The sequence below is a fragment of the Gossypium raimondii genome, chromosome 11 (genome assembly GCF_025698545.1).
Source record: "Gossypium raimondii isolate GPD5lz chromosome 11, ASM2569854v1, whole genome shotgun sequence".
In the NCBI taxonomy this organism is placed as follows: domain Eukaryota; kingdom Viridiplantae; phylum Streptophyta; class Magnoliopsida; order Malvales; family Malvaceae; genus Gossypium; species Gossypium raimondii.
In genome coordinates, this window is record NC_068575.1 from 61,593,777 (window position 1) to 61,614,775 (window position 20,999).

The following is a 20,999-nucleotide window of genomic DNA, read 5'->3' on the forward strand; positions in this document are numbered from 1 at the left end:
TGGCCCTAACATACCATATATTACCAAAAAACGTACACCTAGGAAATCCAAATAAGCAGTTTAATGAAATTACAATAATAACCCAGTATTTTCATATATCTTTAGTAAATTTAATATTTCTCACCTGTTGTTATCTGTAATTTCACCTAATTACAATGTAAAATAAATAAATAAAAATCCACAAATAATAAATTTCCATTAAAAGAAAAAAGGAGCTATTTATTTGTTTGAACTCTTGGACATTGATCCTCAAGTGCTTGAACTCGATAACTTGTTTTATCTAATATATCTTTTATCCTTGATATAATCCAGCGGCGCCCTTTTTCTCTCTGTTAAGAACAAGTCCGGTTTCTATGTTATTTTGATCTTTACATTTTCATTTTCATTTTTTTATTTTACAGTTTTGTTTTTGCTCTCTTCAGTATGCTTGTTTCACTGTGAGGAAGTCTCTTATTAACGGTCCTATTCTTAAAATCTTAAAACCTTAAGAGCTCTTTGCTTTTTTTTTTTTTTTTTGGTTTTTCTAGCTGTTGTTTTATCTACTCATTGAGAGAGCATCAAAGAGTATCGTTTTAAGTACATTGCTTCTTTGTTAACCAAAAGTGAATGGATGTTTTTTTTTTTTAAATTCTCAATGGCTTTTTTGGATGTTTATTTGTTTGGATTGGTGATCAATGTTTACTTCTCTTGCTTTTTTATGTCTATTCTGAATTTGGGTTTTTGTCTTTGGTTGATTGTTTTGATATTATATTTGTTTTGCCCCTAGACTTATGATTACTGGGTCTCTTTTAGTTGATTAGGTGGTATCTTGTTTCTCATGGCGGTTTCGGTTAAAGTTTTTTTTTTTTTTTCTTGTTTATGATATAAAACTGTTTGCTTTGAAACAATGTGCTTGGAACTCTCATGTTCATCAATGGACCTGATCATTAAATCAGTAGTAGTTATAAGCTTTTGAACTAATTAAAGCAGGGGATTCTTTTTCTTTTTCTCTTTTAATTACTGATTAAAAAATGAGTGACAATGATGTTTCATTTCTTAGTTGTGTGGTGTTTATATATATACATGTACATACTGTTCAATGTTTTGCTTTTATTCAGTGATGCTGTTATCATTCTGTTGGCAATCAGTGTTGTTTGGACTAATGAAGAACTCAGATATGTGTTGGCAATTAGTGTTGATTGGCCTAATTAAAAACCTAGATTATGTATCGTGTCAAGGTCTATAAGTGGTTACGGCAGTAGATCATGCATTTTTCTTATGATCAATCGATATGTGAGTAAGATGCTTGTTGAAAATTTGATCAGTGGACTTATTTAATTGTCGGCCGTTACAACGGCTATAACTATCAGTTTAGATTCTTATTCTATGCTTATTCCAACATATCAGGCTTTGTTCGTCATATATTTTGAGTAAACAAGGCTAGAATAGGACTTATAGATTATGTGTTGGCAATTAGTGTTGATTGGCCTAATTAAGAACTTAGATTATGTATCGTGTTGAGGTTTATAAGTGGTTATGGCAGTAGATCATGCATTTTCGGTATGACCGATTGATATGTGAGTAAGATGCTTGTTGAAAATTTGATCGGTAGACTTATTTAATTGTCGGTCGTTACAACGGCTATAACTAGCGGTTTAGATTCTTATTCTATGCTTATTCCAATATATCAGGCTTTGATCGCCGTATTTGTTAAGTAAACAAGACTAGGATGGGAAACATAGCTATTAAATGCATAGAGGTATATGGAGTTTTATGACATAATGCATGCTTTTCGGCTTGGCACTAGTACTTGGTTTATTTGAATCCATTTATTGCTTGTCGTGTTTACTTAATGCATTCTAGTAAAGTTTACTGAGATTATCCTCCAGGCATTTTCCGTATTTATTATGTTTTAGCGGATGAATTTAACATTCTATGAGCTTGATATCTCTTACCGATTTTGGTTTGGTAATCGATCACGTTATCCCTTTCTGGTGCATGTTGTAGTGCCCGCTATTTTACCTTTATTATGTCTTTGAAATGGCCATTATGTTTTAAAACCCTAATTATTGTAATTCAAGTGTTTAATCATCATGTTTTTCTCTTTGTAGTTTATATTAATCTTCAGTTTAAGGCTTTGGGGAATCCCATATCGGTTGTTTGATTGATCCCATGAAGTCAAAGCCGATGACCTCCATTGAAACGGACTTGTCTGAAGAGCAAGAAGTGCTAGCTGCCACTATGACTGGCATAAAGTTTAATGTATCGGGTGATGAAGATAATGTAAGTATACTTCATTGCTGTTTTTATTTATTTGTTTACCTCTATGTTGGAATTGATAATAAAAAGATTGAGTTGAGTGATTTAATAGAACCAATCCACACCTGCTGTACGATAAACTTTAAGGAAGGCGAGTCTGATTTTTTTGTGAAAATATTTGAATTGAATTTATATTCTTATTCAGCTATGATTTTTATATTTGCTAGTCACTGTTTCTTACTTTTTTCGGTTTTTAAGATTGTTTCAGACATGGCAACTTAACAATCATGTAGCACTTTCCTTAAATTATTGTTAGTATTTCCCTTCCTCTTAACAACTTGGGACGTCATTGTTCTGTTCGGATTCTCTGACAGGAGAAGATGTCAGTCATGGAAATTGTTGCATCAAGTCAGGTGTCTGACCCTAAGCTGGGGTTCCCAAATTTGAGGAATCATTGCACCACCTGTGACGCCAGAGATTTGGGACATTGTGAAGGTGAATGGCAAATTTAAAACTTTAAATGATATCCATGTCTGTTTTAAGTTTTGTTTCATTATATAGCTATTGAAAACTCACAGGTTTGTTTCCATTCGTCTTCCTAGGTCATTTTGGGGTTATTAAATTTCCGTACCCAATAATCAATCCATATTATCTATCAGAAGTTGTGCAGATATTAAATAAGATTTGCCTTGGATGTAAATCAATTCGCAAAGATCTATTGATAAAGGTTGCATACCTCACACCTTCTTAAACAGATCATCATATTGTCATGTAATATCATAGTGTCCATACGGGCTTGTTTATTAGTGTTGATGTTTTTCATTGTCATGCATGTACCAGGGAGATAAGTCGGCATCCAAACTACGTCAACGCAAGGGGTGTAAATATTGTGTTGTAAGTTTGTCTGGCTTCTTGTGCTCTTAATCCTTTTTTTCTTTTATCTTTTATTTTTTTTACTAATTATTTCTGGTCGACAGGGGAACTCAATTGACTGGTATCCACCAATGACATTCAAGATATCCTCTAAAGAGCTTTCCAAAAAAAGCACAATTGTGGTAGAGGTAAGTGAAGACTCTTTAATGATGGTCCGAAAGAGAGGAAGGCAAGCCTTACCTGCTGATTATTGGGATTTTATTCCAAAAGATCAACAAGAAGAAGAAGATGGTTTGATGAAACCACGTCGAAGGGTCCTATCACATGCACAGGTAGCATTTTCTTTTCCAATTCACTGTTTTACGGTGCTTCTTTTGTTATCTATATCGCGTTGTTGGCATTGGTATTTGCCAACCTTGAACATTTATGGTGCTTCTTTTGTTTGACTACATTGTGGTGTTGGTGTTGCCCGCCCCTTCATGTTAACAATCCCTTTTTTTTAACCACATTGATGGGTGCATATTGCTTGATGGTTTTCAGGTTCATTATTTACTGAAGGATGTTGATCCAGAGTTCATTAAAAAGTTCATTCAGAATGTGGACTCTATTTTCCTCAATTGCTTTCCTGTGACACCCAATAGTCATCGAGTGACGGAAATCACTCATAGATCTTCTAATTCACAGCGCTTGATCTTTGTAAGCATCTTTACTTCGAACATTCTGTTTTACATGCTAAACGACCTTGGTTAATGTGGATGGTTTATATGATTATGTGTATTATATCTGTTTTCTTTTCAGTTTTACTTATTTTTCTGGTTAATGATTTTGTTGTAGGATGAGAGAACTAGGCTTTACAAGAGACTGGTTGATTTCCGAGGAGTAGCTAATGAACTGAGTTCCCATGTATTGGAATGCCTAAAAATTTCAAAGGCAAGTTACAGTGCCTTGTTTTCTTTTTTGTATTTGGTTCAACTTTTGTGGAATCTTATGCTCCATCTCTGTGGTTACATTCATTGTGCAGCTGTTCCAGGAGAAGCCATCAAATGAAGATAATGAACTTATCCTTGCCCTGACAAGGAATAAAGATCCTGTTTCTAACATGTCTGGTTTAAGATACATGAAAAACGTTCTTCTTGGAAAGCGAAATGACCATTGCTTCCGCATGGTTCTTACCGGAAATCCAAGTCTTAAACTATCGGAAATTGGTATACCATGTCCTGTTGCAGAGAGGTTGCAAATTGCTGAGCAACTGAACAAGTGGAACGAGGAAAGATTGAAAGCTTGCTGTAATTTGCGTATTCTTGAGAAGGGTGAGATTTGTATTAGGAGAGAAGGTACATTAGTTAGAATTCATCATAATGAAAAGATCCGACTGGGGGACATCATCTATAGGCCCCTAAATAATGGGGATATCGTGCTTATAAACAGACCTCCTTCTATACATCAGCACTCTTTCATTGCCCTATCTGTCAAAGTTCTACCTGTGAGTTCCTCTGTTTCGATAAACCCCCTTATTTGTTCCCCTTTTCGTGGAGATTTTGACGGTGATTGCCTTCATGGTTATGTTCCTCAGTCCATCAACACAAGGGTTGAGCTCAGCGAGCTTGTTTCTTTGAATAGGCAGCTAATTAATGGCCAAAGTGGTCGAAATCTACTTTCACTGAGTCATGATAGTTTATCAGCTGCTTATTTGGTCAATGGTGATGGGGTTCTCTTGAACTTGTACGAAATGCAACAGCTTGAAATGTTCTGTCCCAATCGTTCACCGTCGCCAGCAATCATCAAAGCTCCTTTATTGAGTAATCCTGTTTGGACTGGAAAGCAGTTATTCAGCATGCTCTTTCCTCCCGAATTGGATTATGGTTTTTCTCCAAGTGATCTTGTTATCCGTAATGGGGAGCTTATAACTTCATCTGAGGGATCTTCTTGGTTCCGAGATGCTGATGGCAACCTTTTTGAAAGTCTCATTAAAAATTGTCGAGGAAAGGTCCTTGATTTTTTGCATGGTGCTCAGGAAGTTCTTTGTGAGTGGTTATCAATGAGGGGTATGAGCGTTTCACTCTTGGACCTATACCTAACTCCTGATTCAAATTCACGAAAGAACATGATGGATGAAATCTTCTATGGTCTCCAAGAAACAGAGCTGACTTGCAACTTTAAGCAGTTAATGGTTGATTCCTTCTGTGATTTCCTTGCTGGAAATAATGAAGAAATTGATGGTTTTGTGGGTTTTGATTTTGAGCGGATGTGTTATGAGAAGCAAAGATCAGCTGCAGTTAATCAAGCTTCTGTTGATTCTTTTAAGCAAGTTTTTCGAGATATCCAGAATTTATCATACAAATATGCAAATAAAGACAATTCATTATTGACCATGTTCAAAGCAGGGAGCAAGGGTAACTTGCTGAAGCTAGTGCAGCATAGCATGTGTCTTGGACTGCAACGTTCAGTTGTACCTTTATCATTCAGGTTTCCTCCTAAACTCTCATGTTCTGAATGGAATGATCTAAAATCTCAGGGCTTAACCCAGAGCGGTGATGACAGTGTTGAATCTGCAAAGAATTTCATCCCATATGCTGTGATCGAAAGTTCTTTTATGACAGGCCTGAATCCACTAGAATGTTTTGTGCATTCCGTTACTAGTCGAGACAGTTCTTTCAGCGACCATGCTGACCTTCCTGGGACACTGTCACGAAGGCTTATGTTCTTCTTGCGTGATCTATGCGCATCATATGACGGAACTGTGAGGAATGCATATGGAGGTCAGGTTGTTCAGTTCAGCTATGGTAGTGATAAGGGTACATCTACTGCAACTAGTTTTGCTAATGAAATACAAAGTCAGGGCAGTATCCTACCTGATGGAACAGGTGGCCAACCTGTTGGTTCATTGTCTGCCTGTGCCATTTCTGAGGCTGCATATAGTGCTTTGGATCAACCGATTAGTCTACTTGAAACTTCACCATTGCTAAACCTGAAGGTGCACTCTCTCTTTCTCTTTAATATAGTTGCTAAGAACCATGGTCTCTCATCTAAAGAAAAATTTAAGGATACAAATTAGTACTGTGCTGAAACCTATCTAATATAGTTCCTAAGAACCATGGAACAACTTGACACTATTCTGAACTAAAAGCAAATGGTTCGAATGTGCTTATGGTCAAATTCCATGCATTTTGCTTCTCAATGTCCATGTTCTTTTTATGTTATATGTGCCACCACAACCCAGTCCACCAAAGTTTTAGCCCTGATGGGATGGTGAGCAGGGGCAAATCCAGAAGCTCTTTTTTTTTTTTGTGGGGGGGGGGGGGGCGAATTGAATTATAAATTTTTTGTGAGGCTAAAGTGTAATTTTATCTTGTATTCACTTATGATTTCATCACTTTTGAAAGGACTATATAGAAATCTTTTTATTTTGGGGGGCCAAAGTGCAAGTTTACCATATAGTAACTTTTAATTCTATCATTTATTAGGAGACTAAAAAAATTTTCCCACTCTAAATTCGCTTCTGATGGCGAGATGGTGTGAATCCCGAATTTAGTTGGTTGATATAAAAATGGTTGCACATGTTAGAATGCTAACAAATTAATCTGATTAACTTGCTCAGAGGGTCCTTGAATGTGGTTCTAGAAGAAGGAATTCAGACCAGACTATGACGCTATTTTTATCGGATAAACTTGGAAAGGGGAGACATTGTTTCGAGTATGCAGCTTTAGAAATCAAGAATTATTTGGAGAAGTTGATCTTTTCGGATATTGTATCTACTGTCTTAATAACGTGAGTTTTTATTTCTTTTATAATCTCGTCCTTTCTCGTTTTATGCTTTTCTTATTATTACTCGAGATTTAATTGTGTCCTGTGGTATAGCTACTCCCCGCAGAAGTCAACTGAAAACTGTTTCAACCCTTGGGTTTGCCATTTTCATGTGTGCAAGGTAATGTGATAGGTAAATGGTATTTTTAATGATGATAAATCTTCGGCTTTCAAGTTTCCCCCATAAAATCCTGTACTTTACAGGAGATCATGAAAAGGAGGCGCCTTTCAGTGCATTCTATTATTGGTTCTCTTCAGATGCACTACGCCAATGCCAAAAAATTATGGAAAATCAATTTGCCTGACATCCAAGTTACAAGCAAGTAAGTTCCCCCCTTTTCTTTAGCATGTCCCATTGTTGCAAGAACTACTCACTGACACTATTAATACAATGTAATTCATCTTTTACATAGTTCAATGAATATCAAAATATCTGTCCATTTAAGTTAGGCCAACTTATCCTTATATCCGTGGGAAGTTGCTTGGGTTGTTAAACAAAACAGTGAAATTGCCAGCTCTGGAGATAAAACATGTCCGCTAGCATTATTGATTTATTTCGCAGAACTTTATTTTTGCTTCTTGACTTGCTTGATTGAATGGCAGGTCTTGTTCTCATACTGATATGCCAAATAAAGATGATATGTTTTGTATCACCGTCACGATTGTTGAGCCTTCCAAAAGGTCTCATATAGAATTGGATGTGATTCTAGCCATAGTGTTACCTTCCCTTCTGGAAGCAGTTGTAAAAGGTTTGTAATTCTAGTTCTCCGTTTTTGTCCAAATTTACTAGTATTCGAAATCTCGTTCGTCTTCTTTTGGTGTTGAATCTATAAAATTCTCTTTAGGATTCCCGGAGATCAAGAAGGTGCAAATTTTATGGAATGATCGATTCAAAGTCTCAAAATCTCATAAAACTTCTCCTGGTGAACTTTACTTGAGGGTAGCTGTAACAGGTGGTTTTGGTAAAACAAAACTCTGGGGCATGCTTATGAATGATTGCCTTCCAATAATGGATTTGATCGACTGGACACGTAGTCATCCAGATGATATTAATCAGTTTTGCTCGGCATATGGCATAGATTCTGGATGGAAATTTTTTCTCAATGTAAGTATTACGTCATTGTTATTACTCCACATATTTCTACCGGTTAACAGCATTAAATTAACTTGCTTCATGCTATTTTAAATGCAGAATTTGAAGAGCGCTATATCAGATACCGGCAAGACTATACTAAATGAGCATTTGCATCTTGTCGCCGATTGTCTGTCTGTTACCGGGGAGTTTGTTGGCTTAAACTCAAAAGGCTTGAGACTACGACAAGAACATGCATTTGTCTCATCTCCTTTTATGCAAGCATGCTTTTCAGTTAGTATCATTATATCTAATTTGATGCTCTTAATTTAAGCCAAGTAAATGTCGTTTTTAAAGTCAACTTAGCCTTATCTAATTTGTGGCAGAATCCCAGTGCTTCCTTTGTCAAAGCTGCAAAGAAAGGAGTTTCGGATAATCTTCAGGGGACCATTGATGCATTGTCATGGGGAAGAGTTCCTTGCATCGGGACCGGTGCACAGTTTGATATACTGTACTCTATGAAGGTATATTTATGCATGTCTTGCAACATAATGTACTGTCAAAGTTATTTTCATGAATGATGCATTTTAGAAATAACTAGCTAATTGTGTTCATGCCATTGTTAATTTCAGGATGAAATGATCACCGAACCGGTTGATGTGTATAATCTTCTTGGAAATATTGTTGGTTCTCAGAACCAAGATGTAGAGTTTGAAGTACCCCAAGCTTGTAACATCAAGTCCGAGAAATATGTCTCTGAACTTATGGATGCACTTGGTGATTCTGCCTTTGAACGGCTGAAAAATATTGAAACAAAAATATTGAGAGAATTTCTGACGTTAAATGACATTCAGAGGCTTTCGCGAACTTTAAAGGATATATTGCACAAGTAAGCTTTCCTCCAATTTGTTGTTTACCTTCTCTGTTCAGTTTGGTCGTGCTTTTCCGTTCTCTGATTGCCATATAGTTCCAGGTTTTTGGTGATGTTATATTATAATCGGTTTCAATATGTCTTTGCTAAATTCCGAATATATGCCAAGTTGACCCTTTATCTTGAGCTTGTTGCACTGCTTTGTATGTCTTAGAATGGTGGATAGCTTATGATATCTCCTGATTTCTCGTCTTGAGTGTTTTGATTCTCAACATCAATTCAGATAAAATGACTAGACATGTTTCGTATTCTTAATTTCTCAGACTTGAAGTTATTTACTTCTTCTAAGTTTATACTTTTGCTGACTGTAGGTCTCCTATTGGCCACCGGTTAAGCGGAGCTGACTGGAATTCCGCAATGATGGCATTGTACTTTCATCCGCGAAGAGATGAGAAGGTCGGATCTGGAGCTCAAGAAATAAAGGTATGTTCAAATATATTGGAGTTTTAACATCTATTATACATGTACATACGCACAGATACGATGGTTTCTTGATCTTCGTTCCCCTATTTTTTGCAGGTAGGGTATCACCCTGAACATAAAAATTCTCGCTGCTTTCTTTTGGCAAGGACCGATGGGGCAATCGTAGATTTCTCGTATCATAAATGCGTTATCGGGGCTCTTGAGGTCATCGCCCCCGATAAGGTCCAATTCTACAAGTCAAAATGGTCACAATCCGGTAATCTGTAAACCGGCTCCACAAGCACATGTGCTTGTAATATACAGAAAAGACACCCATTCATACAAAATGATTGCCATTAAGAACTACAGCAATGACATACAAAAACTTTCTACATTGAACAGTTTGATAAAATTCGGGTTTTTACTTGAAAGATCAAATCCGGATCTTAGCCTCACAGCACAGGCAATGTTGTTCAAATATCACATTGTTTGTATTCTTTTGTTGTTGAAATAGGGTCATCCTCAGCTTCTTTTTGCTCCTTCTACTGGAACTTGCTTGTTTTTTTTTCTTCAAATTTAAGCAGAAAAGATCTAGTCGAAGCAGCAACGTGAAGCTCCGAACCCTTTTTTCGATTTGTATTTCTTGATATACTTGTGACAAATACAAGTAACATTGTTGTTTCAGCTATTATATCATTGTTCTCTTCACTGATGATTCTCCTTTTTTTGAGCTTAGTGATATATACATACCACACATGCACGTATTAGACCTATTCATGGGTTGAATTATTTACTAAAATTTAAAGACTAGCCCATAATACGAGATGGTTTGAGCAAAAATATTCGATTCAAAAAATGAGATTGGGTAAAAAAATTAAACTCGTTTAAAATATGAGCCAAACTCGGACTTGAAAATTCGTGGCCCAATCTTGGCCCAGCTTGACTTGCTTTTTTAAGTTTGTGATTTTAAGCCTATATTTCGAGTTGAGTCAGCTTTAGATAAGTATAAATTGTGTTAATATTATGTTTAGGTTTGGCTTATAAACATCTCTAACACTCATTACGTCATAAGGAGTTGCTCAAATAAAGACATATCACTTGCTCCTCTAAAACTTTGAATCAAAGTAGGTTTTATGAGTGAACAGGTTCTGGCTACACCGCACACGTACATATTATGTCCAAAGAGAGCTATCCAAATAAAGATCTACATTTACCCCCGGAAACTTGAACCGGACGGGTTTTGTAGGTGAATAATTCTTGATTATCAAAGTTTAGATCAAATCACACGAGTTCATTTTGAAATATTTTTCATTTCGCATTGTTTTATTTTTAAGAAAAGAAAAATTTTCACAATTTCATCAAAGAAAAAAAAACCATTATTAGTTGCTAGTTGAAAATGAAGTGAATGCATAACATATAATATGTTTTAAGTTTTATATAAATTAAAATTTGGTCTTTTATTTTTCATATTACAAAATCTAAGGATTATTTTTTATTAAATTTATTGGTGTGATATTTTAAAATAAAAAATTGATCTAGTAATTAATGTCACATACGAATGGGATTAACAATTGAACTTATATTTTTAAATTTGAAGAGTAAGGATTAATTTTTTGAAATAATAAAAAGAGTAAATTTTAAATATGCAAAGAGTACAGAGTAGTATTAAAACTTTTCATCGTCTATGTACTGAATATTTACTCTTTAATATGGATAATTATTTGGTACACGGTGGTGGGACTTTTTAACCCTATAAATGAGATTAAGATTTTGTAATATGTTATTAAATTGTATTTTAAAAATTAAATAGGAGATGTGGCAAAATCTCAACCCGTTTATAGGATTACCCTTTAATATTATATGATTAATATAAGATGCATGGCTTATTTTCTATTTTAAGTATCTATAATGTTACAATTAAATGTATTCATGAGTTGAATTAGATTGAGTCGAGATCTAATTTTTAAAAGAATTTAAGTTTGAACTCAGTTCATACAAATTAACCCAAATCACTCATTTTATTATTCAGAAAAATAATAAAAATATTCTTTATTTTAAGTTAATTATAAAAATATATAAATACAAACCGAGCTAAAACTGGCAAAATTTTTCTGGAAGATATTAATTGAATGTTAGTTGAATCAGCATCGAAATATGTATTAAATATAGCTATTGGGCATAAATATATATAAAACTTCGAATAATATAAATTTTGGACATGAATTCAAAGAGTAATGAACTTTCTTTCAAGTAAATATTATATTTTATTCATAATAATATTTTCTATTAACATTTATCATAATTAATTGAAAATGAATAATATTAATGAGAAACATATTATAAAAGAGGGTCAATATTTTTACTCTTCACAAACATAAAAACAATAACAATAAAATAATAAGGGTAAACTACGAAAATAGTCACTTTTGTTAACCTCAAATTATATTTTAGTCATTTATATTTGAAATATTACATTTTAGTCACTTACGTATCGTTTTGTTACAAATTGGTTGCTCTACTGTTAAGCTCTGTTACCTTCCTAATGGTGGTCCTACGTGGCAGTCCAAATGAGTTTTAAATGCCAACTTGGATGTCTTACGTGGCAGTCCAAATTAAATTTATTTAATTAAAAACTTATTTTCATCCCAACAACTAACATCCAAGTTGGCATTTAAAACTCATTTGGACTGCCACATAGGACTTCCGTTAGGGAGATAATGGAGTTTAATAGTAGAGTGACTACTTCGTAACAAAACGATAACGTAAATGACTAAAACGTAATATTTCAAACATAAATGACTAAAATATAATTTGAGGCAAACAAAAGTGACTATTTTTGAATTTACCCAATAAAAAAAAAGGGTTGTTTGTTTTTAAATTTTAATAATAAAGAGTTGTAGTTGCTATTATTGTTGATATAGGCCTTGTACCTTATCTTTTTTCGTTACTTGGATACACAAAAATGGCAAAGAATGCTGGAATTCTTGCTATCGAAATCTATTTCCCTCCTACCTGTGTTCAACAGGTGACTTCATCCCTTTCGTTTTTTTTTTTCTGTTTAATTGTATACACTTCAATTTTTAACAATAAAAATTGTTGAAATTTTTAATAAAGAAAAATTAATTTACTCTTTAATATAATATATAATAATTAATTTATCATTATTTTTGTAGAAAGAGCAAAATATAATCTGACACGAAACACAGGGTTTCCATGATATTTTTAGGATCGCAAGCTTTTTTTTTTTTATTATGACATTTATAATAGGTTTAAAACAATGTGTTTGGTAGTTTCTTGATGATGGAAAAAAATCATAGTGGCAATTAAAGGAATTATCAAAGTTAGCATCAATTAAAGAAATATTGTTGATTTTTTTCCCCTTTTTATAGTCAAAATGTTCGTCTAAAATCACAATAAGTGGTGAATTATGGTTTTTATTAGTGTTGAAATACAATTGGATCAAAGAAACAAACCATTTACAGTAAACAAAGTCTTTCTCCAAATGGATTTAAAGCAAAAACTTACATCACAATACACATATCTTTTGATTTCGTATCTTCCTTCGGGGATGAAGACGAAGATGACGACGAGGAGCTCCTTCCACTGCTTCTCTGCCCCTGCAAAATGCCCACCTCAACACAAATATCTTAAAGCTACATATATAAGTTTTTTTCATGTATTTGAAGGATCTTGGAAGTGCCATATCTTCAAAATCGAGTCTGGTTATACGTAGGATATGGGCTACAAACATGGATATTTCGACAAGAATAAAGAATCGAATACCTGTTGAGTTGTTACTAATCTTGAACCACCAACAACGGGTGGTGGCTGACGCGGTGGTGGGTCTTCTTCAAATTCCTGTTGTTGCAGAGCTATTGCAAGCTGTAAATCCGAGCTGCAATGAAAATTTTCATAGAACCAATCGAATCAAAATCAACATTTCTGAAATATTTTCTAATAGACAGAACAATGACTTCCAAGAAATTGTGAGAAATTTATATTATCATTAGAACAGATTAACATCGATACATGTAACGTACTTTACGTCCAATCCAGCTTGCACTGCACTATCAATGCTGGCAATGTAGTCCTTGCATGGTGAAAATTTGTTTGGTAAGTATTCATGAAAGTAAATAGGGTAAAAATTGCATTTTTTCTCATTTATTAAAAGAATGGACAAATTAATCTCTGTATGTTTGATTAAGGAGTAAATTGATCATTCTGTTAAAAATTTCATTCAATTTTACCATTAAAACTTGTCATTATACATCAACATGAGCTACATATGACACATCATGTATCACTGTTTGATTATTTTATTAGTCATGCCAATTTTAAAATTTAAATTGTAAAAATAGATCGAAATTTTTAATAGGAAGAATCAATTTGTTCATATATCTAATATACAGAGACTAGTTTGCTCATTTTTTAGTGAAGCAAAATGCAATCTGATATATTGTACTAGGGTTTCCATGGTATTTTTACTAAGTAAATAGGAATCAACAGTTAAAAATATTTGCTTGCAAAAAAGGGAAAATACTCACAGCAGTACTGGCCATAGCATTTTGCTCATCCCAAGTACCTGTGACATGATTATCATTCACCTTGAACTCCTTGAAGCTGCCGGTCATAAACAGCGTGTCTCCGTTGACCTGAAAGAATCAACATATTACTCAGACTCAAGTATAAATGTCAGATATGGGTTAATTCCCGACAATGGTAACAATTTTACCTCATTTAGTTTTTCCCAAACCAAATTGGGCTGATTTAGATAGCCTTGGTCAGTAGCTAAAAGATAGAGTTCACCATTATACTGCAAAAAAGATGAGATCCAATGAGTGAACAAATGACCATTAGAGCAAACAAAGAAAACTGGTTCTTATATCAGCTTATTAGTTTAGTCAAGTCGTTTCGAGGGAACACATAATTGGCAGCTCGTAGACGGTCACAGGTATTAATCCACAGAGAAACTGACCTTAAACATGGTGCTGAAATGATTATTACGGAAAAAAACACAAAGTTCGCGTTCTTTAAGTCCGTCTTGTAAGCAAAAAAGCCTGTAGAATGGATTAATAAGTCACTAAACAACAAGCTTGATACTGACATAAAGAGTTACGATGTAATAGACTCGAAGAAATTGGATCTTTAAACAGCTACATAATACTAAGAATACCCATAAAAGGTCAATTGACTGGCATTGTTCTTCAAGAAGTTTCCGATCAGTTCCCCTGAATAGCAACAAGCAACTTTAGACCTTACATAACGAAGAACGGAGATCGAATAGATGAAAGAAAGATATACACACTCTATGACAATAAAGATCTATATTTTCTAATAAGATGCACTACTAACCTTGTTGTGGAGTGATTTCATCTTTAGACCTTACATTGCAGTCATCTACAGCTCTTTGGTCAACTTGTTTTGCAAGAATTGCCTCACCTTCATACATTGGCTCCGGGTTTTCGTATGTTGTTGCTGTTGTTGCAGAATCTGCTATGCATTCTTCGCCTTCGTATATAGGTTCACTTTGAGGCACATTTGCATGATGTATTCTGCCACTAGAAGAATCTGAACCGGCATTTTGTAAAGCCACGGATGATACTTTTATGATCAGGCACCCATTCACATTATCAGGAATGTCATGAGGATCGGTTGTAGAATCGGATTGAATCTCGATTTTTTGAACCCCTTGCAATATTTCAGTGTCATTTCCATTGTTAGAAGCAATATCTTTTGCCAGATAAACAGGAAGTGCACCTTCAACCTGGATCAGTTCTTCTGCACCATTCCCCTTATTCTCAGCCACATCATTTGAAAGGTTAATTTCTCCGGATTTAACATAAGATGACTGATGCTGATTAATCCCATCAGTCTTCTGGGACTCTTCCCTTTTGAGGGTCTTGGAACATATCTTACTACCGCTATCATTGCTCAAGGAAGTGCAATTATCTGATAAGGAAGGTTCGGTCCGCTGCAAGTTTGGATTTTCAACGCCTTTTTCCCCCTCTAGTGTATCTGCAGAAACAAGATTCTTTGAACATGATCTTTCATGGGAACTGCCAGGATCACTAACCGAGTTTTGCGATTCAGCCTCTGATAATTTCAAGACTCTCAGTAGCTCCGCTTCCTCATCGAGATCCCCTTTTCTTAATATTTTCTGACCAGACAATGAACGAGGAGACTCGTCAAAAGATTTGGTTTTCAAGAGGCAAGGAGAGGGAACTCCCAGAGTGGCAGTTGTTGCAGCAGCAAAATCCACACAATCTCCAGAGTTACTTTTACGTAAAACCTCCATATTTCGTGCTTCCAGTGCAACAAGCTCTTCCATAATTGCATTGTAGGATTTTGAACCAACGGCAGAAGCAGTTTCATAGTCCTGGCACACATGTGTACCATGAAAATAAAACATCAAAGTTCCTTGTCTAACGGTTAATCATGTTTGTTGAGCAAGCAGACAAAGAAACACTGAAATCCTATACACATAACAAGCTTCCATGGATTACTCTAGGAGCTTGGCAGGACCGATATGATGACATGATCCGTACCCCATCGAGCCATAAAAGATGCATACGACAACAATACGATCAACAAAGGAAACAACAGCAATATAAATACACAATTCTTATTAGCTTTGGAGTACCTGGGGATCAACTATCCAACCATGATAGAGAGGAATATCGAGCAGATCGAATATGGCACACTCTGAAGTGAACTCAAAATCGTCTGTTCTGTATGTTGTACACATTATTCAATACAAACCACGAAATGAACTCGTTTGTAGGAGGAAAAAAAACTTAAAGAAAAAAAGAAACGAAAACGCTAACCTCCTGAATTTGATATTTACATCAATCCCTGTAGCAAGACGAGGGAGTAAATCGATCGCATCAGCAATATTCCGCAGTTGATTTTCGACGTATCCGGCATCTTTATTCTACATTGCCGAAAGAAAGGATTTATCACTATGAACAAACTATACCAGCAGCAAGAAAATGAATCAAGCATAAAAAAAGGTAAAGAAATTACGTCGACATTACTGTTGGAATCAATGAGGCGCTCGGCCACCAGTGAAAGTAGTTTCTCCTGCGAAACTTCGGCTATATCGGGACTCAGGTTCAAGTTGTTGCTTAAAAGGAGAACATTACCTGTCACAGACGTTCATTTTCAAAACTTAATTAGCTCCAAATTCAAATTGCCACCATAAAATGATAATGATGATGTCGAACAATTAGAAATTTGATCATGTTCATAATTCAATCCATAAATGATATACACATGTATATACTGTCCTGTTCTTTCATTGAGGTATTCCCGCTAAAAGCAAGAGCAACAACAAAGAATCAAGCCAATAAAACCAAAATATAATCAAATAATTGCGATGCTGTAAAGAAATCCATACTTGACCGCTCTGAGAAACAATGGAAAGAAAATTGAAACGAAATTCTTCCATTTTTTTTTAAACTAAAATTAAAAACGTAAGACCTAAATCAAATTTTAAATTGAATTTGCAATCCGAATATTCCAATTAACAATTAAAAAAAACAGAAATGGAAAGAGAGAGTTACAGATGGCGAGGAGAGGGCAAGGTCCATTGTCGTTTTGGAGAATAATAGGCGTAGTACGACCTAAGAACTGGATAGCCTTAGTCTTGTATGTGCAATCTTTAATTACTTCTTGCTTTGGTTGTTTTTCTTTCACTGCTTCTCTCGATTCATACACAGAAGAAGACGAAGAAGCAGCCGCTGACATTTTTTGTTGTTGTTTTCTTTGTTTTGATTATGAAACAATTTGATCACTGAAATTCTTTTATGTTACTGCTAAAATCTAAATCAAAATTTCATAGAATTCAAATCCATGAGTGAGGCAAAAAATTTCTAGTATGTGTTGATTTTGCCTCAGGTTCAGGCAAGCTCCCTCCATGTTTTTCGGAACCCATTGCCAATTACTAATCGATTTTCAGATTCAGCCTTTAGCCCATAACGTAAATGAGCAAAAAATAAAAAGGTTGGAGGGTCCTGAAACTATATAAAAGCAACCTATTGAGATAAGGCTTAATGATTATGGGCTGGCCTGTCCAGAGTGGTGATGAAATGCGTGGGAATGGTAAAATTGATGGACCAAAAGCTTTTAAAAATTTAGGGCTAATAATCATTTGGTACCTGAAATTGAGTTTAATATTCAGTTTGATACTTAAGTTTTTTTACCCTCAATTAGAATTTATCAATATCAAGTAGTTAGTATCACACATATGGATGCACTATTTTTCTACCGGAATTGGTGCTTATTGGTATTAGTCTGTTTCAGTGTACCGTTTTATGATTTATTGATATTTTAAAAAAAATAAATGTATATAAAAAAATTACAAATATCAAATGAATGATATTAAATAAATTTCAAATATAAAATATTCATATACCAGCTAATGTACAATGTTTTGGTAAATTTTTATTATTATTTATTATCATAATGGTAGATAGTTAGAAATTTTATATTTTTTTAATATTATTTATGCACCACTCAGTGCGCAATATTTTGGCCAATGCGGCCAAAATTGAGTGGAACAAATTGGTATGATTGGCATAAGTTGAAATTTTAACCGATGCAGAAAATGGAGTTGGTTACAATGGTTTATTATTGGAATGGTGTGCACTAGTTGGAATAACCGAAACTGGTACCGAACCAACTACCCGTCATTCAATATTCAATTTGATACCCAAAACAAACGGTATCATGTAATCCAATTAAAAGTTGACACGTGTGCTATAGTAAAAAAACATAAGTACTCTATTGAGTCTGACTCATAGTGATCATTTATCAAAGAATGACTCTGGTTATCAAATGATTGAACAACCGGGACCAATTTACTTACGATACTTAGTTGACATTCATAAAAAGTATCTAATGAATTATGAGTTCAATACATCCTGCTTAGCGAAAAGGCGGATATTCCTTGCTCATTATCGACAATCACTTATTCACAAACTTCGTGGGGCTAATAGTTTTCATTTCCGTCTCGTGGAAAACCCTTTTCGCTCCGCTTAGCCCTATCTCCCTCTAGGGGTATTTTAGTGATAGGTTCTATAGGAACCGGACGATCCTATTTGTTCAAATACCTAGCGACAAACTCCTATGTTCCTTTCATTACAGTATTTCTGACTTGCTCCTACGGAACCAAGGTCGAAAAGATTGAGAAAAATCAGTCATTCACAACCACTGATGAAGGATTCCTCGAAAAGTTAAGGATTAGTAATCCGTTTTAGAAATCGAATGGGTTTGATCTTATACATACGCGAGGAAGGTAATCAAAAAAAAGAAAGAAGATAAGTTCTTCTTTACTGAGACAAAAAGAACACTCAATTATTAAATTGAACATTGAAATTGAGCTTAGATAATTAGAACAAAAAGAAACTTAAGTATCAAATTAAACATTGAATTGTATGGGCCTAAAATACTAGTTGGATGTTCATTTTCACTGTTCACATTGAACAAATGAAAATCATTCCAAGAGTTCGATTATTGTACAAATATGACCATGTATGTTGTGACCTGAAATAAAACAAGTTCAAATATACATTGTATTAATTGACGGTTCTCTCAAAAATTACATGTTAAGATCCGCCACAGAACTAAAAGAAAATAATATTATAATTCTCTTAGTTACATTATTCAGACTCGATTGAACCACGTGGATGTTCATCATTGCCTATGTTATAGAAAGTACAAATACAATTCTCCAATAAAAAGGAAAAACTAACGGAATCAACTAAATGAAATAAATGTGTTCATAAATCAGGCCAGACCAGATTAATGGAAGTTGACATTTGACTTGTAAGTCAAACCTACATTCCAATTTGCAGGTGCAACATTCCAACATATGATAGTCTCCTTGGAAGTGTATGAAGTGATCTTGAAAGATAAAGATTGGCCCGTAAGAGTTGCAAATGCTTGATACGAAGCTCCCCAATTATGACTCATACCAATCCACCCTGTTTTGCTTCCTTTGACCCACATTTTGGCAATGTCACCGCCTCCTCCTACATTCATCGCATACACTAACAACCAATACCCATTCCCTTGAAAATAAAATCGAATCCCCCCTCGTCTTATACACGGTACCCTGTAAGGAATCGAAAATTCGAAATTATAAAATAACGATCATAACATTTTTTATGGAACTTTCTTGTTTAGTTTGATGGTTAAGAACTATTCACCCTTATAATTTATCGGAGATCGTACTTTCGAGGAGCAAGTGATAGATATTTATTTAGACAACTCCTTTTGAACATGGTATATGTAGCGTGGGTATATCCCTATTCAAAATCATTAAAAAAAGTCGTACCTTCGGTACATGATAGGAACAATGCCGGCTTTCCACTGAGCAATTTTCATAAAAGCGGGCTTCGACATATCAAAATGGACTCGTGGAGGGTTGCACCACCCACCATTGTTGGTGTCTTTGGCCCAATTCGGAGGGCAAAGGTTTGTAGCCGTCACGGTGGTGAATTGAACCCCACTGTAGCACCAAGGCGACTTAACACACTTTATTTGATAACAAGTCCCACAAGCAAACCCATTGTTGAACAATGTTGTGCTCAGTGCAGCTGTGTCAATACCATAACCATTGCTAAACAAATTCCCATACCCACAAGCACCTCCTGTAAAGAAAAAACATTTAATTATAACCGATTATTCTGGATTTCATGTCTGAATATTCACCTGTAAACACGTATAATTTGCGACATAACATACCCATAGTCTCGGAGGCGGTTTCATCGCCGTAAAAGGTTGCATGGGCGAGTGCCCAAGGGCTTGGCCGGTACACTACGGCAGCTACAGAAGGTTTGCCGATGATTGCCAATGCTGTTAGTGTCATAAAAAGAAACACAAAGCTCCATGAATTCAATGAAAAAGACATGGTTTTTTTTTTCGATGAGACCTTTGATCAAACAAGTTACGAGCAATTAATTCCTGTTATTGACTCTACATGTTCACATTATATATAGTGTTTGCAAACTCACCAACCCGACCGAAGAAGGATTCAGAAAACCGAAATGCATGCTTTTCTGACACGTTCATGAAGCTAAAATTCTCTGAAAGTCAAACTCGAAATTTTTGAAATGGATATTGTTTATCATGTATTTGCTTTTAATATTTGTCAACGTGCGTGCAGGTTCTATTTGTGATCTTTTTAGTTAGATTAATTTAATTATTTTAAATTATTGAAGAAACAACTTTAGTAATGTTTTAGTTTTTGTCCTTTACTCCCAACTAATCAATTTTGATTAATGTATTTTGATTAATGAATGATAATCTAAAATTAAAAACTTATAAATTGGAGTTAGATGAGATGACAAAGGTTTTTTATCTTAACCAGTGGTTGAGAGTGTAATTATTATCTTGGGTATAGAACAACTTTAAAATTTCGTGTGTAAATATTGATAGTTAATTATTTTAAAAATCAAGACTAAATTAACGTAATTTATAAATATTGAAGGTACTACCACCCTTAGTAGTTGCTGACAAAAAATAAAATTAAATAATTAAATCATCACTTCATAATTTTTCATAGTTAAATAATAAAAATTATTAATAGTTAAATTATTTATATTTAAAATTCAATATATATATATATATATATATGCCGCCATGAAATATATAATTTTCTTTTGTAGGTTCAACAAA

At 34.6% G+C, this 20,999-nt stretch overlaps 3 protein-coding genes across 3 annotated transcripts; 1 reads left to right on the top strand and 2 right to left on the bottom strand.

Annotated features, from left to right (window-relative positions):
- Positions 1 to 2,166: 2,166 nt before the first annotated feature.
- LOC105801902 (DNA-directed RNA polymerase IV subunit 1) lies at positions 2,167 to 9,860 on the top strand. Its single transcript, XM_052622989.1, has 18 exons — positions 2,167 to 2,262; positions 2,613 to 2,733; positions 2,841 to 2,965; positions 3,079 to 3,132; positions 3,216 to 3,443; positions 3,652 to 3,807; positions 3,946 to 4,041; positions 4,133 to 6,085; positions 6,710 to 6,879; positions 6,970 to 7,036; positions 7,120 to 7,236; positions 7,511 to 7,664; positions 7,761 to 8,020; positions 8,108 to 8,281; positions 8,374 to 8,511; positions 8,620 to 8,876; positions 9,230 to 9,341; positions 9,438 to 9,860. The coding sequence occupies exons 1-18, from the start codon at positions 2,167 to 2,169 to the stop codon at positions 9,606 to 9,608; spliced, it is 4,449 nt and encodes a 1,482-aa protein (XP_052478949.1). The 3' UTR covers positions 9,609 to 9,860.
- A 2,879-nt stretch (positions 9,861 to 12,739) lies between these two features.
- LOC105801903 (uncharacterized) lies at positions 12,740 to 17,162 on the bottom strand. Its single transcript, XM_012633253.2, has 12 exons — positions 16,883 to 17,162; positions 16,344 to 16,462; positions 16,145 to 16,251; positions 15,961 to 16,048; positions 14,673 to 15,696; positions 14,494 to 14,548; positions 14,296 to 14,377; positions 14,053 to 14,133; positions 13,865 to 13,972; positions 13,361 to 13,410; positions 13,104 to 13,215; positions 12,740 to 12,937 (listed from the first exon to the last, which is right to left on the bottom strand). Exons 1-12 carry the CDS (start codon positions 17,064 to 17,066, stop codon positions 12,842 to 12,844), a joined length of 2,106 nt encoding a protein of 701 aa, XP_012488707.1. The 5' UTR covers positions 17,067 to 17,162; the 3' UTR covers positions 12,740 to 12,841.
- Positions 17,163 to 18,869: 1,707 nt separating this feature from the next.
- Positions 18,870 to 20,482, bottom strand: LOC105801905 (expansin-A7). Its single transcript, XM_012633257.2, has 4 exons — positions 20,336 to 20,482; positions 20,067 to 20,177; positions 19,657 to 19,972; positions 18,870 to 19,434 (listed from the first exon to the last, which is right to left on the bottom strand). The coding sequence occupies exons 1-4, from the start codon at positions 20,391 to 20,393 to the stop codon at positions 19,122 to 19,124; spliced, it is 798 nt and encodes a 265-aa protein (XP_012488711.1). The 5' UTR covers positions 20,394 to 20,482; the 3' UTR covers positions 18,870 to 19,121.
- Positions 20,483 to 20,999: the final 517 nt, after the last annotated feature.

Coding starts and splice junctions, on each gene's coding strand:
- LOC105801905 (XM_012633257.2), bottom strand. CDS start 20,393: ATGAACGTGTCAGAAAAGCATGCATTTCGGTTTTCTGAATCCTTCTTC. Junction 20,178..20,335: donor ATCCTTCTTCGGTCGGGTTG/GTGAGTTTGCAA, acceptor TGACACTAACAG/CATTGGCAATCATCGGCAAA. Junction 19,973..20,066: donor AACCGCCTCCGAGACTATGG/GTATGTTATGTC, acceptor TTTTCTTTACAG/GAGGTGCTTGTGGGTATGGG.
- LOC105801903 (XM_012633253.2), bottom strand. CDS start 17,066: ATGTCAGCGGCTGCTTCTTCGTCTTCTTCTGTGTATGAATCGAGAGAA. Junction 14,549..14,672: donor TGAAATCACTCCACAACAAG/GTTAGTAGTGCA, acceptor GTTGCTATTCAG/GGGAACTGATCGGAAACTTC. Junction 13,216..13,360: donor CAAGCTGGATTGGACGTAAA/GTACGTTACATG, acceptor TTTTCATTGCAG/CTCGGATTTACAGCTTGCAA.
- LOC105801902 (XM_052622989.1), top strand. CDS start 2,167: ATGACCTCCATTGAAACGGACTTGTCTGAAGAGCAAGAAGTGCTAGCT. Junction 6,086..6,709: donor CACCATTGCTAAACCTGAAG/GTGCACTCTCTC, acceptor TAACTTGCTCAG/AGGGTCCTTGAATGTGGTTC. Junction 8,877..9,229: donor TTAAAGGATATATTGCACAA/GTAAGCTTTCCT, acceptor TGCTGACTGTAG/GTCTCCTATTGGCCACCGGT.